General features: G+C 50.5%; 1 protein-coding gene across 5 annotated transcripts in view; it reads left to right on the top strand.

The window, feature by feature from the left end:
* MAP2K5 (mitogen-activated protein kinase kinase 5) overlaps positions 1–13,083 on the top strand; it is a 268,367-nt gene extending 255,284 nt beyond the window's left edge. For all 5 annotated transcript variants that reach the window (XM_089907071.1, XM_022579868.3, XM_022579867.2 and 2 more), the window contains one exon: positions 12,624–13,083. In XM_089907071.1, coding sequence (XP_089763197.1) covers positions 12,624–12,728 — 105 coding nt within the window. In that variant the 3' untranslated portion in view covers positions 12,729–13,083. The remainder of the gene's footprint in view (positions 1–12,623) is intronic.
* The last annotated feature ends 929 nt before the right edge of the window (positions 13,084–14,012 follow it).

Below are 14,012 nucleotides of genomic sequence, written 5' to 3'. Positions count from 1 at the left end.
TAAAATTTTTCCCAGATTTGTGGTTATGTGCCCTTTTTTCATTCCTAATGATGTTTCCTTGTGTCCTCTTTTTACCATTTTTGTCAGAGTTAGTCTACTTTATTAATCTTTTTAAAGAACCAGTATTTTATTGATTTGATCATCTCTTTGATATCTAATTCCTTTGTGTTCTTTATTATTTGCTGTTTTATGTTTCCTTTGGATTTACTTTTTGTTCTGTGTGTAATTTATTGAATTGGACACTTAGCTTGTAAATTTCCAATCTTCTTTTCCTTAATATATCCATATAAAGCTATAAATTGCCTTTTAAGTATTACTTTAGCTGCATCCCACAAATATTTATATGTAGTGTTTTTGTTGTCATTCAGTTCTGAGTAATTCCCAATTTCAATTAGGATTTCTTTTTTGACCAACGAATTATTTAGAAGTATTTTTTGTTTGCACATAGTGGTGTTGTGTTATCTTGTGATTGTTGTCTACTTTTCATGCACCATGGTCAGAGAACATGGTTGGTATAGTATCAGATCTTTGTTATTTGTTGAAACGCCCTTACTACACTGTTTTGTTTTGTTTTTTTTCAGTGTTCTCTCTTTGCTTGAAAGGAATGTGATTCTCTAGTTGTTGAATGCGGTGTCCTATTTACATCCTTTAGGTCAAATTTGTTAATTGCATTACTTAAATATTTTGAGGCCCTACTGATTTTCTACCTGCTTTATTTATCAATTACTGAGAGAGCTGTGTTAAAATCTCTCACTATTAGTGTGGCTTTGTCTGTTTTTCCTTGCACTTTTGTCAGTATTTGCTTTAAGGCAGTGATATTAGATGCCTATGTCAAAATGCTGTATCTTCATTTTAAAACGTTTTTTTTATCTTTATGTAGTGACTCTCATTACCTCTAATATATTTTGCTTGAAATTTTATTTTTGTCTGATATTAACGTACCTATGCTGTCTTCTTTTGGTTAGTATTTGTCTGCTATATGTTTTCCTATCCCTTTGTTTTCATCATCTCTGTGTTATTTTGTTTTAAGTGAATCTCCGCATTTTGCTGTTGATGTTTTTAATTTTATCTGAGACTCTCTTTTAATTGATTAGTTTATTCATTTATATTTATTGTATATCGATACACCTGAATTTTTTTTTCTACTATCCTGTTTTGTACTTTCTTCTCTACAATGCTTTTTTGACTTCTTTTTTCTCCTTTCTTCACTCTATTAATTTTTTTCTTCCTTTTTATTCTTTCCAGTAGTTTGGATATTATATTCTATTTCTAGCCTCTTATTATCCCTGAGTTTCTAACTTAATTTAGCAAAGCCTAAGGTTCATCACTAACTATACGCCCCTCCCCAACAATACTCAGCCTTAGGTTCAGTCTCATCTTTATATTAGGTAGAATTGGCTTTAGTTGCACATGATTAAAACAATCAGCAGCTTAAGTAAGACAGCAGGGTATTCCCCATACAGATAAAGGAAGGCAGGAAGTAGGGCGCCCAGACTAGCTGGCGGTTCCTTCCATCTTTCCAGTCAAGGGGCATTTGAGCTCCAGACAACAGGAATGAGGAAGGGCAGTAGAAATACCCCTTCATTTAAGGACAGTTCTGGGGATTGGCACACAGCATATGTGCTCCCATGGCATTGGCCAAAAGTAGCTGCAAGGGAGTCTGGGCATGCAGCTGCTTTGCTGGGTGACACTGTTCCTTATTAAAATCAGGATTTGTATCACTAAGGAAGAAAGGGGAATGTTTATTGAGAGGCAGCTAGCAGCCTCTGCCACAGCCTCTCTCCCCCGGACATAAGGACCCTAAGAGTTTCTGATCAGTCCCTTCTTTCATGTCCAGAATTTCATTGTCATTTTGTTTTTAGATCCTCACAATTAGTCATTACTCTTGTTGTCATTTTGTATAATCAGTACTTATTGAGATTTATCCATGTGTTTAGCAGTTATGTGTTCCTTATTCCTGTTGCATCCTACTTCCTCCTTCTGAGGTTTCTTTTCCTTTTGGAAGTATATTAAGAGTTCTGTCAGCGAGGGTAAAACTGAGTTTTTGTTCTAGGATTGTCTTCACTTTGCTCTCTTTTTTCTTTTGGCTGCGCTGCGTGGCTTGTGGGATCTTAGTTCCCCAACCAGGGATTGAACCCAGACCCTCGGCAGTGAGAGCACAGAGTCCTAACCACTGGACTGCCAGGGAAGTCCCGCCCTAACTCTTGGTTGTTAGTTAAATTGGGTTTAGAAGTTTAGATTGACAGTTTTTCCCAGGGCATTGAAGATACTGTGTTGTCCTGTCGTTTCTACACTTGCTGTTGAGAATCTGCCAGCTGCTCAGCTGCTGCCCTTTGTGAGAGATATGCCTGTCTCTCTGGTTGCTTTTAACATCTCTTTTCCTGGTATCCTTCAGTTTCCCTACAATTTGTCTAGGTATAGGTTTTGTTATAGTTATTCTACTTGGAGATCATTATGACTTTTGAATCTGAAAATTCATATCTTTCATCAGTTCTCAAAATTTTCAGCTGTTGTCTCTTTGGATATTGACCCTACCCCACAGTGTCCCATCTCCTCTCATTCTTTCCTCTGGGTCTTTCTCCTTCACATTAAAAAAAAATATTTTTTGTTTATCTCTCATTACTGACTAGTGCTCTGGGTAATTTTCTCAAACCATTCTTCCAGCTTACTAAATCTATCCTTGCTATATATTCAGCTTGCTATCTGGCTCATCTATGGAGAATTTCTTTTGTTCTTTCCAGTCACTATATGTGTTATTTCTGTAAGTTATATTTGATTCTTTTTCAAATCTCTCTTCTCTTTTTTATAATGTCTTGTTCTTAATGTTTCAATTTCTTCTTTTATGCCTTCAGTCTTTTCAACTGTACATCATTTTACATTTTCTTTCCAATTATTTTTCTGTCACCTTGGTTCTGAGAGCTCTAATCTTCCTGTGTGTTGTGTCTGCTGACTCCTGTCCATGGATAATTGTTTCCTCACACGTTTTGGAAGTTTTATTGTAAGCTCATACTGAATGGGGCTTAGTACTGTGGAAATTACTGAATTCCAGAAGTATTTCCCCAGAATGTTTTTTCATGCTCCTGAGAGATACTCCAGAGTATTGCTAGATCAATATCAATGTTACATTAGTTTATGAGCAGCCTTGTGTTCTGAGACCACAGTAGTGGTACATTGAACTCCAAAGTGCACGAGGCTCAGAGCCACCTCACACAGCATCCCCTTTGCTGATGGGCAGACTTTTTCTGGCTCACCCTTTCTGCAGTCCCAGTTTTGCTCAGGGTCTCAGGCCAGCTCCCCAGGTGGCCCTTGTCTCCTGTGTCCACTTAGTTCTTCACACTTTCCAGGTCCTACATTCCTAGAACTGATAGCCTCCCTTAGGGCTACAAGACCTCCACACACACACTTATAATTCTGGTTTTCAGTTCCTTCTTCATTTTTGGCACTTGCAGATTTCCTTCTTTTTTACAAGTTCATCTAGTATGCTTTTTGGAAAATGTTCCATTTTTATCTGGCATGGCTGGGAATTTGTAGAGGGAGGGCTTTTAGGCTTAGTCTCTCCCCATCTCTTCATTCATTCACTGTCGAATCACCCTGTTCTGTTTTGTTCAACAAGCTTACTGAGCTGCCTGCTGTGTGCCAGAAATTGTGCTGGGTCTCATTCTTTCTTCCCCTTCTGCACGCTCACATGCCCACACATGCGTGTACACACACACATACACACACACACACACACACACACACACACAGAGCCAAGGTCTCAGAGTTTAAACATCAAATCTCAAGAGGTAAGAAAAAAAGAGGGCTGGAAAGAATCCATCCTTCTGAGCATTGTGTCTTTAAATCCCCACCACCACACAGCCATCACACCAAAAGACGAACCTTGATAGTGGCCCCCATATTCACTGCTTGGACCTGCAGACTCAGCCTCTCAGACAAGAGCCCTCAGCATTGTTGGAGCGAGGCCCCCCCCCGCCTCCCTCTGGCACCCTCAGGTCCTGACTTCTCTAGGTATCTGCTCAGCCTGAGACTGCGAGGGGGAGCCAGCACTCTCCCTGCTGTTCCCCCGAGTCCTGTCTGAGTTTCCTACAGGGCAGCCACCACAGCCCCCGCTAAATGGGCCAGTGGCACCATTCTGCCACCCAAATGGGTCAGCTTCCTCCGACACAAACTCATGAGTGCTGGCATCTGCATGTTTACCCCTCACGGTGGCCCACTGCAGTCTTCTGTGCCCCTTCCCATACTACACTGCTCGAGTCCTGTGGCTGCCCTGTAAGGACAGGCCCTAGAATGACTTGCGGAGACCTCTGGAAACATCTTGCTCTCTCGATTGGCCATTTTCTGAACAATTACTTTGTGTAGGAACACATAGATCTGCTTAGGTGAAAGGTGGAGAGTGCCTTGACCCCCCCTTAGATGCCTGTGTACAGTCTAGGATGGCTGGAGGTAAGCAATTTGCTGCTAATAATTGAATATTTGGGAAGAAACATCTATTTCTGTAGCAGTTGTGAAGATAAACTCAGGAAGGTCGATTGAAATGGCATGTCACAGCTGCAAATCATTTCTGAGGTCTTAAAAGAAAATGAAGGGCTAGAAGGGAACCCCCAACCCCAGCCGTGGAAAAGCTTTAGGAATCAGAGGCTGAGAAAGCAGAGTCTCAGAACAAACGCCTTAACTCGGAAAATTCCACAGCCGGGGCGTTGGCCCAGGTAGGCTGGGCTGGGCAGACAGGCAGATTCCACACTAGCTGATAGGCAAGGCTCACACCATCTTACTGCCGCTCCCCTGCATGCATTCTACCTGGGGGGATAGTAACCTCCCCTCGCACTGCCCAGGGTGTATCTGTGAACCCCTGTCTGCAGACAAGCAATCTCTCACCCGACCCCAGAGGCAGAGAGAGCTGGGGGATTTGGTTGGGTGACGAGGCCAGCCAGCAGCCTCCCTGTGTTCAACACCAGCTGAGAAATAAGGCTCAGGAAATGACAGAAAGGAAGCATCACCCCTACTTCTGTAAAATCTGAGTTGACGGGCACGCTTACGTGGGTGGCCCGAGGGGCCCTCCTGAGAATTTACCGCAGAGCCCAGTCAGAGGTGAACAGCCTGCCTGGAAGCTTACCAGGAGAGGGCAGGCCAGAATGCAGCCTCCCTGTGGGCAGGAGACCCCTGAGCCGGGCCTGCTCCATGCTTCCTCCCAACATTGCCACGCCTCCCCCTGGGGACACAACTGAGGGGTGTGATAACAACACAGGTCCCTCCATGTGGAAGGATGAAGCCAGGGCAATGGAGGTTCCCCTGGAATAGTTTCTCTTTTATACGTGAGGCCATTGTGGCCCTTCCCAAGCTATCACTGACTCCTGGGCTGCTGAGAGAAGGCTTGTTGACTGTCAGTCCAGGGCTCCGTGCCTTACCCCACACAGGGACAGATGGAAGAATTGCTGTGGAGGTGCCTCAGCTTCTCCCTGCTGAGTTGTGCCTGGGGGCTGCCCTGCAGCCACAATCCCAGCCACCTCCTTCCCTGACTCCCCCTGTTGATTAGCTCCGGCACACCCAGCCTGGAAGGAAGCGTTGACCCCAGGGATGATCATGCGTTGTTATCTCATGTAATTAATATTATAAAGGCTGCCCACTGCCCTGGCACTTGTCGGCCGTTTAGCAGACACTGGACATATGTGCATTTTTCCAAAAATTATTTAACTTCTCTAATCTGAAGTTATCTCCAGAGTAAGTAGAGATTAGATTGCTAGTTTTGAATCTGTAGCAGTGGAATGCTTTTTATTATGTAAAATTAATGCAGGATCTCAATACTAATATAGGAAAAAAGTAGTGTTTTTTTTTAGCATGAATGTGTAAGTAAGTATTCATTGTAGACACTGTAGACATTGTAGAAAGGCGTCCATGAGACTTCTCTTGAAGGACACAAAAATCTGAGAGCCAGGGTCATAGGTGATGGTTATAGTCTAATATTTGCATCAGTGTTCCACTTATCTCTGATACTGTTTCAGGAGCCCCATATCAAGGAAATCCTGACTCACCAGTTGCCCTCTCGGCTTAGGCATCTTTTAAGCCCAATAGAAGCTTTAAAAAGGAATAGCAGAAAAGTTTTATTTTAGAGTTTAGTTGCTGACAGTAGCTAGCAGCTGTTCATATGAATTGCTTACGGTAAATCTACAGGTCAGACAAGAGGGACTCAAAGCTTGCAGGAGCTGACGCCACTGGAAACTCAGAGCAGGCCTGACCCACACCCCTGTCTGGGCATCGTGCACCGGGCCACTGGGCAGATGTGCTTCGTGGGCTCAGTGCACTGGCTCTGGTGTGCTCACACAGTTTTATAGCTACACACAATGTGAGTGGACGTCACAGCCCTGAGTTCTTTTAGGTGCCCAGTGCACCACCACAACCTTCCTAGGTGTCAGCCCATGTATGAGCAGTCGGTAATATGCACAGATCTAACAAGCAGACTGCCTGTCTTAAGAGCTGCAGAAAATCAGTTACCATCACAGTGCTGGGTAACACACTGCCAATATTCAGGGTAACATTTAGAGTTGAACATAGTTGAGTGTATATATTATTTTTTAATTAGTTTTTTTTAACAAATACAGCTTAAAATATCTTAATGATTTGAATCAAACATGTGTGGAAGCCCCAGCACACCTCACACTCTACAGCCCTGCTGGTCTCTGAGGTCCCATCCTATCCTACCGCACCTCCATATTGCCGAGAAGGACTGAAGTGTTTTACCCCTGCCACAAGGGCTGGATCCTAAAGGGACATGCAGAGAGCCTTCAAGTAAGGCTGGCAGGCCCAGTGCAGAAAGGTGAAGTGATGGGCAGTATGTTGACCTTGGGGCCCCTCCAGCCTCTCAGATCACCTCTTACAGGCACCTGCCTCATGACAGGACTGGCCCTGCGGCTCGCCTGAGTGTGTGTTGGACTCTTCTTGTTTTGGACTTAGCTGGAGTGTAACTGGGCTGGGCTTGCTTACTTGAATGAGCTCGTGGGTCCTTGGCATTCTGTCCCGTGTGGCGTCCTTGGTGGGAAAGGAGGTGCCTGGTGGCCTGGTCTTCATCCTGAGAGAGAGGAATCCTGTGGTCCAGAGAGTCAAGAGCAGCCTCAGCTTGTGAAGCCTTCTCCCCAGGCCTGCCCACCCAACCTACGGCCCTTCTCAGCCTAGCCTCAGGCTCCTGGGAAGCAGTGTAACTTACCTGTCAATCCAGTTGACTTTTCTTCGCAGTTCCTATGTGATTAGCACTGCCCTGCCCTCGAGGCTTCCAGTCTGTGCTAGGATAAGGTGAGCTCAAATGATAATAATACACAGTAGAACAAGGGTATGCTCTTGTTCTGGGAGAGATGGCACCTCTTGAGAGGAGACATGAAGAAAGGCCCCACAGAGTAGACCTTAGGTTTGGGGTGCAGTCTGCTGCCAGGCATCCTATTTATTATTTCCACCCTTATGTCTAGGGTGTGGTCTCCATAGCCCTGGAAAATTTCTTCCAGGCCCTGGGTCTTCATTTTCCTGCTTCTCTAGAATCTAGACCCAAAGAGAAGGAACAGGGACCACCCGGCGCCTGCTCTGAGGGCAAGCTGTCCTGCAGGGTGGATGCCGCCATCCCCCAGCCCTGGCAGTGACGAGGAAGGACAACATAATGGCTGAGGCTCGGGCTCTGGAGACAACACCACGTTCAAGCGCCGTGGTCTTGGGCAGATTCCTTAATCTTTCTGTGCTTTAGCTTCCTCACCTATAAAACAGGCATAATATAATACTTATTAGATTTGCTGATCATTAAATCAATTACTTGATTGTGCCGGACACAGCTTTGAGCGGGGAGGACACAGTTTGCCTTTTGGCCACTGTCATTTCAGTTTGTCAGTTAAAAATTACTAGTTAAAAATAATGTACCAGGGCTTCCCTGGTGGCGCAGTGGTTGAGAGTCCGCCTGCCGATGCAGGGGACGCGGGTTCGTGCCCCGGTCCGGGAAGATCCCACATGCCGCGGAGCGGCTGGGCCCGTGAGCCATGGCCGCTGAGCCTGCGCATCCGGAGCCTGTGCTCCACAACGGAAGAGGCCCGCGTAGCGCAAAAAAAAAAAAATAATTACCATATATTCTTTTAAAAAGTAGGAATTTAAAACTCACTGTGCCCACCCCCCGTGAGCAGAGTAGTGTGCTGTCCTCCGCTGGGTTCAGCCCTTAACCCTGCCGCTTTCTAGCTCTGTGGCCTTGCCCCAGGTCACATTTATCGGCGTCTCAGTCTCCTTTGTGTGTAAAGGGGGTGATGGTTGGGTTCCGGGCCATGTAAGGCAGCCGGGGCCTGGCCCACAAAAAGGGCTCGATGAATAGATGCAGACAGAGAGGACAGGCAGGTCACTTTTTCCTGCCTCAGGCCCACGGCCAACTGAGGGCCTGCGACCTGCCAGGCGCTGCACCGGGCAGGCACCCACACCAGCAAGTCCTTAAATGATTCACATGCAGGACGTTCTTTAGGAGGTTATACAAGAGAAGAGACTATAGCGACCCCAAATAGGTAAATTCCTATTTGGGAAGAAACTCGAAGCCCAACTAAGGGCACAGAGTGAGGTGTCAGTGAATGAGCACTGGCCTGGGAGTCCAGACACATCAACCTCAGGCGGTACTTCTCCACAGCAGGCTCGGAGCGTCCGCCTCCTGCCCACACGGTGGACCCCTGGACCCCTCCTCTCCCTGCCCCCTTTGGCAGAAGCATGGAGCGCTGTCCACATGGGGAGGGTCCTGCCATCAGTCATCAGGAAGGCATCTCATCACAATGATACGGGTGGGCAAAAATTAGGGGCATTATTACAGAAGGAGAGGGCCAAACTCTAGCGAAGCCCTGGAGACTAGTGCCCAAGTGAAGGAGGGTGTACTGAACACTCTAGTTTCTCTTCACGAGTTAGTGCACGGGCATGATCTGCCCCTCGGCCCCGTGGTGGGAGGTCTGCACCCGGTGGTGCTGCCAGCTTTGGTTGTTGTTGACTCATCTCTCTCACTCTCCCCTGTGCCCGCCTTTTGGATCCATCCTGCGTCTTCCAGTGCCTTTCTTTTCCCTTCATTATGTCTCCACCTTCTGTGGCGAAGTTTGTGGGCCATTATACTTCAACCCTCGCCGGTTTAATTGTTGCAATTGGCCCTGAGAGAATTCGGGAAATGAAAGTGGCTCCCACTGCCTGGTGATGAGGCCAGTGAGAACATTCAGCGGCTCCAGCCTGCACGCGCCCTGCCAGCCTCTGCGGAGTGACCACTGACACACTCTGCGTGTGGGTGGCAGAGGCCTGGGTGTCTGGGGCCGTCACCTGGGGCGGAGGATGCTCTTGACAAGCAGCATGTGGATGTCCTGGCTCCGAGGAGATGGGATCCGCTGATCCTTGGAGGCTGAGGGGGCTGCGAGTTTGTCCACATCTGGATTTCTCTGCCTAGGGGGAGATGTGCATTTACCCAGATGCAGAGGAGGGTCTGGCTTCAAGGGGCTGCAGCCCTCTCCGGACCACACAGAGACCCCCAGAAGGGCTGTGAGGTCAGCTCTCTGGTTGCAGGTGCAGGAGAGCATGTGGTCCTGAGCATGGCATTTGGAGTCAAGAGACCCATGTTGTGGTTCCAGCTCAGCCCTCGCTTGCGTGACTTCGCACAGGTCCCTGAGTGTCTGTTTCCTCATCCGCGAGGGAGCTGTGTGCGCCTCCAGAGTGAGCATGGCGATCGGTGGGAAAATGAGAACAAAGCCCTTGGCAAGGGTCTGGCACACAGCACTCAATCCATGGTGCTGGACTCGGTATTATCCGGTGTGCAGTTTCCATCGGTCTCCAGGCATCTTGGTTGTTGCAGGCATCTGCTCAGGCCTGTCAGGAGCCACCTAGGAATTCAGGCACCTCAGGGTGGCCGAATGATCTTCATGCTTTTCCCGGAATTGTCCATCAGATTTCGTTTGCTCATTAAAGTCATGAGGAGCACCTGCATCGTGTGCATCACAGGGCTGGAGGAGTGTCTGCTGTACTCCAGGGAGGAAAGGGAGCACGTGCGCTGTCAGGGTCACAGGGGATGCAGTCAAGCCCTGAGAACGTACCAGAGTAGCAACCAGAAGCTCCAGCACTTAACCAGTCACGTCCCCTCCCCAGTGCTCAGTTTCCTTTTCTGTAAAATGGGGTGGCGGTATACTTTCCCTGCTTCCCACCCAGGGCTGATGGGAGGGGGCAGAGTCAAGTAAGAGTGATCTGCCACCCTGACACCACTCTCCCAGGATGTCCCAGGGGTGACACAGGGGTCAGGACCTGCTGTCTCAGTCCCCCTCTGGCCAGGCAGGCCTGAATCCCATGGCAGAAACAAGGCAATCTGGCTCTGCCTACTCCAGCTCAGCCCAGGGAGTGCCCCAGGCAGTAGGTTTGGGTTACAGAGACTTGTGATCCAGTCGCAGCTCTGGGAGATGGAGCAGGTCAACCGTGACCTCTGTTCCCTCATCTGCAAAGTGGAGATTATTGTGCCCGCCTATGTGACTTAGGACTTAGTGCCTCCACCCCAGAGCGTGAGGTGTGCATGGACACTGTAGGCAGAGATGCTGCCAGGCTGTCCTGGCCCCCAGGGTCTCCAGTGCCATCTCAGCTCCTGTTTCCCTCTGTACAACTCTCCATGTTCTCACTCCCCACATACTGGCTTTCTCTGCGTGCCCATTCAGATGGTGGACCAGGCAGCCTACAGCTCCCACATTCTCCTGTCAGAGCCCAGGATGCCTAGAGACGCTGGGGTCTCCCCTCCATCTCTGTCTCTGTCTCTGTCTCCGTCTCCTCTCTTTCTCCCTTTATGATTCCCCTTCTCATTCCCCCCAAACCCATCGACAGTGGCTGGGGACAAAACCACTTGTCTCGGTCACTTCCGTGCAGGGTGGTGTAAAGCATCAGGGGTACACAGGAGATGGGGGTCACCTCCCAGTCAGGGAGGACAGGAAAGGGGCAGAGTCGCCACCAGAGCGGTGGATGCTGCCCCTCTCCTCGTCAGCCTCCCGGTGCACCTGGGCGAAATGCTTCCTGCAGTGTGGCCAGCAGCCTTCCTGTAACTGGAGGAACGCTGCACTCTCCCCTCCTGCGGTTCTGCTCTGCTTGTTCCTGAACAGATGATAACAGAGATGGAGCATATGGCCCCCAAAGTCACCGGGCATTCTGGGAAAGTGACACTGTGCCACCCCGGGCTTCAGGGGAGGGGCCCATCGGCTCCTGAGCACAGCTTCTCCCTTTGTTCTTCAAAAGGGCACAAGGTCACCTCCTCTGAGCCTCCTGAAAAGGAAATGTGCTCACTGACTTCAAGAAGAATCCCCTCTATCTAGGCACTGGTTTAGGCAGGCACATGTAAGGTGAGATGATATGTGTCGGGGTGGGGGACATATGAGAGCCAAGACAGAGTCCCTCTTGGGCCTCTCCCACCTCAGCCCCCCCTCAGGCTTGTGCTGCCTGTGGGACGCCCGCCCGACCTGACCTCCCGCCCCCTCCCCAGCCTGGTCCTTGACTGCTCCCACACACAGTGGGGTCTGGGCATCCGAGCGCTGGCCCCGTCCCTCCTGGCTCTGTGATGAGCTCATCAGGAAAGCTGCCTCGAAAGCCCCGCCTGGCCAGAGGGGAGGCAGAGGGGGCCCAAGAAGGGCTCAGAAAGCAGGAGGGAGCAGGGAATTCGGAGCTGGATGGCTGAAGCGGGAGGGAGAGAAGGAGCAGGGGGACTTGGGGAGGAGGCAGCGGGGAGCCCCCCATGCTCTCTGCTCGCCCAGCGTGGCTCCCTCAGTCTCAGGCTACAAAGTTTTTGGTAGGAGAGGAGGCTGCCAAGTGAGCATCCCTTAGCAGAGAAGCACTTGGAGAAGAGAAGGGAAGAGAATGCTTTCCAGTTTTCCTTTCACCTTTGACCTGTGGCCAGGGTGATCCCATGGCTGCCCCTGCTTTTTTCTGACCTTTCCTGGGAACTCCCAAGGAGGCCCTAAGATTGTGAGGAGGAATCTTGTCTCTTCAGGACAGTTGGGGAGGGGGCTGACTAAATATAACCTGGCCTGCCGGTGGGCTAAGTAGGTTAGAGCCTGAGGGGCCACATGGAGGCTGTAGCACCCCTCCAGAGTCCGGTCCCCAGCCCCAAGCTTCTCACCACGAACCAGCACATCCGTCCTCCCCCTGACACGTTTGCCTTCCCTCCACTCGCAGATTGTTCATAGGAGGGCTGGAGACAAAGAAGAAAACTGGGGTTGACGTAGCCCCTGATGAGATGATTCTCTGGTCTCTGGGCAGCAACTTGATAGGAACGCTGGCAGCTCCGGTGCCAGGCCTTGCCTGCCAGCTGTTGGAGGGATGCTGGGCTGAGGAAGGGCCAGGCAGTGTGGAGTTAAGATAGGCTCACACCCTTGGGGATCTTTCAGGCTGGTTGGAGTTTCAGGAGAAGGTAGCCAAGCACCAGGCAGAATGTGAGGTTTGCAGCGAGTGCTCTAGACAGGCATGTCATTGCTCCACCTTGGGCCTCAGTCATCTAGGCTGTGAAATGGGGCTGAAGCTGCCCTCACCTCACAGGGCTGTTGGGGAATACTGAGAACAGGGCTTGGAAAGTGATGACGTGCAGAGTCTGGGGAATGCCTGTCACAGCTTCCTTCTCTTCCCTGCAGGGCCACCCATTCATCGTTCAGTTCAACGATGGAAATGCCACCGTGGTGTCCATGTGGGTGTGCAGGGCACTGGAGGAGAGGCGGAGCCAGCAGGGCCCCCCCTGAGGCTGCAGTGTGATGCTGAAAGCCCAGGACTGGTCACCAAGGGGAAAACGTGCCTGTCGTGCCCTTCGTTTGCTGTCCGTGCCAGAAGAGCTTTGCTGGACTCACCTTCGACTCTGCTGGCAGATGACCTTGCCTAGGAAGCCCTCAAGGGTGGCCAACCCCTGCAGGGCAAGCCCTCGCCCCCCCCCGGGTCTGGAGGCCTGACTGGCAGGGAGGGTAGAGGGGTTGGGGCATCGAGAAGAGAGGTTCCTACGCCCTTGCTGCTCTTCCTTTTTCCTGACCTTCTCCTTTGTAAAGGGTCAGGCCCCGTCAGTATTGCTGATGGGAATAAAAGTATTACTGCTTTGTGACTGCCCACTGCCAGGAGGGTTGTGCTGTGCAGAGGGTCCGTTGCCCGCCCAGGGCTGGGAGCGGTGCAGGGATATGTGTGGCAGTGCCAGCCCCCCAGGAGCGCTTCCTGCAGTTCCGTGACAAGGCCCACAGCCCGGCCCATTTGACAGGTGAAAAACTGAGGCGTGGAGGTCCCTGAACCAAGTCCCACGGCGAAGAGTGGCCAAGCCAGCACTAGAGCTAAGATCTCAGGACCCACGTCACGTGCCCCTTCCTGGGCTGGAGTTTGTCCCCACACTCACGGGCCAGGCAGTCCCGGCAGCAGCTCCAGCTCCAACACAGGGATCTGATCTGGGGCCGTGGGTGAGGAAGGAGACCAAGAGCTGGGAAAAAGCCTGGGGTGGTTCTGAGAGGCCCTCCTTCCCTCCCACCCCACACCCCGCCACCAGCTCCTCTCTGCAGCAAGCTGGCCCTCACTGCCCTTGACGTCACGCCCAGGGAACCTCACTCACCTCGGGCCATTCACAGCCATCCTGTTAGGTAATCCTCTCCATCACCGCCAGGTAAGTGTGTTAGCCCCGTCTTACAGGTGAGGAACCGAGGCTCAGAGAGGCTCGGGTTGTACTTGCAGGTCTAAGTGACGTCGCGACACATCCAAAAGCAAACTCCTACGCCACGCACACATCCAGAACCTCCTCCACCACTTTCCCGTCTCCATCCTCCTGGTGCCCACTCCAACATACTGGGGCTTGGCCTTGCCTCCTTTCTTTCTCTTTCACACCGCACATACAGCCTACCTGGAAGTCCTGCTGTCTTTGCCTTCAAACTGCATTGATCCCACCACTTCCCATCCTCATCCCAGGCACCACCACTGGACCACTGCAACAGACTCCTACCAGGCACCTGCCCCTGCCGTCTGTTCTCCACACAGCCACTAGAGCGAGCCAGGTAGAA

Source organism: Delphinapterus leucas, chromosome 2, assembly GCF_059928025.1.
Source record: "Delphinapterus leucas isolate spDelLeu-1000000601 "Yukka" chromosome 2, BTC_Dleu_Yukka2, whole genome shotgun sequence".
Lineage (NCBI taxonomy): Eukaryota > Metazoa > Chordata > Mammalia > Artiodactyla > Monodontidae > Delphinapterus > Delphinapterus leucas.
Note: the sequence above shows the minus strand (reverse complement) of the source record. Positions and strands in the feature narration are given on the sequence as shown.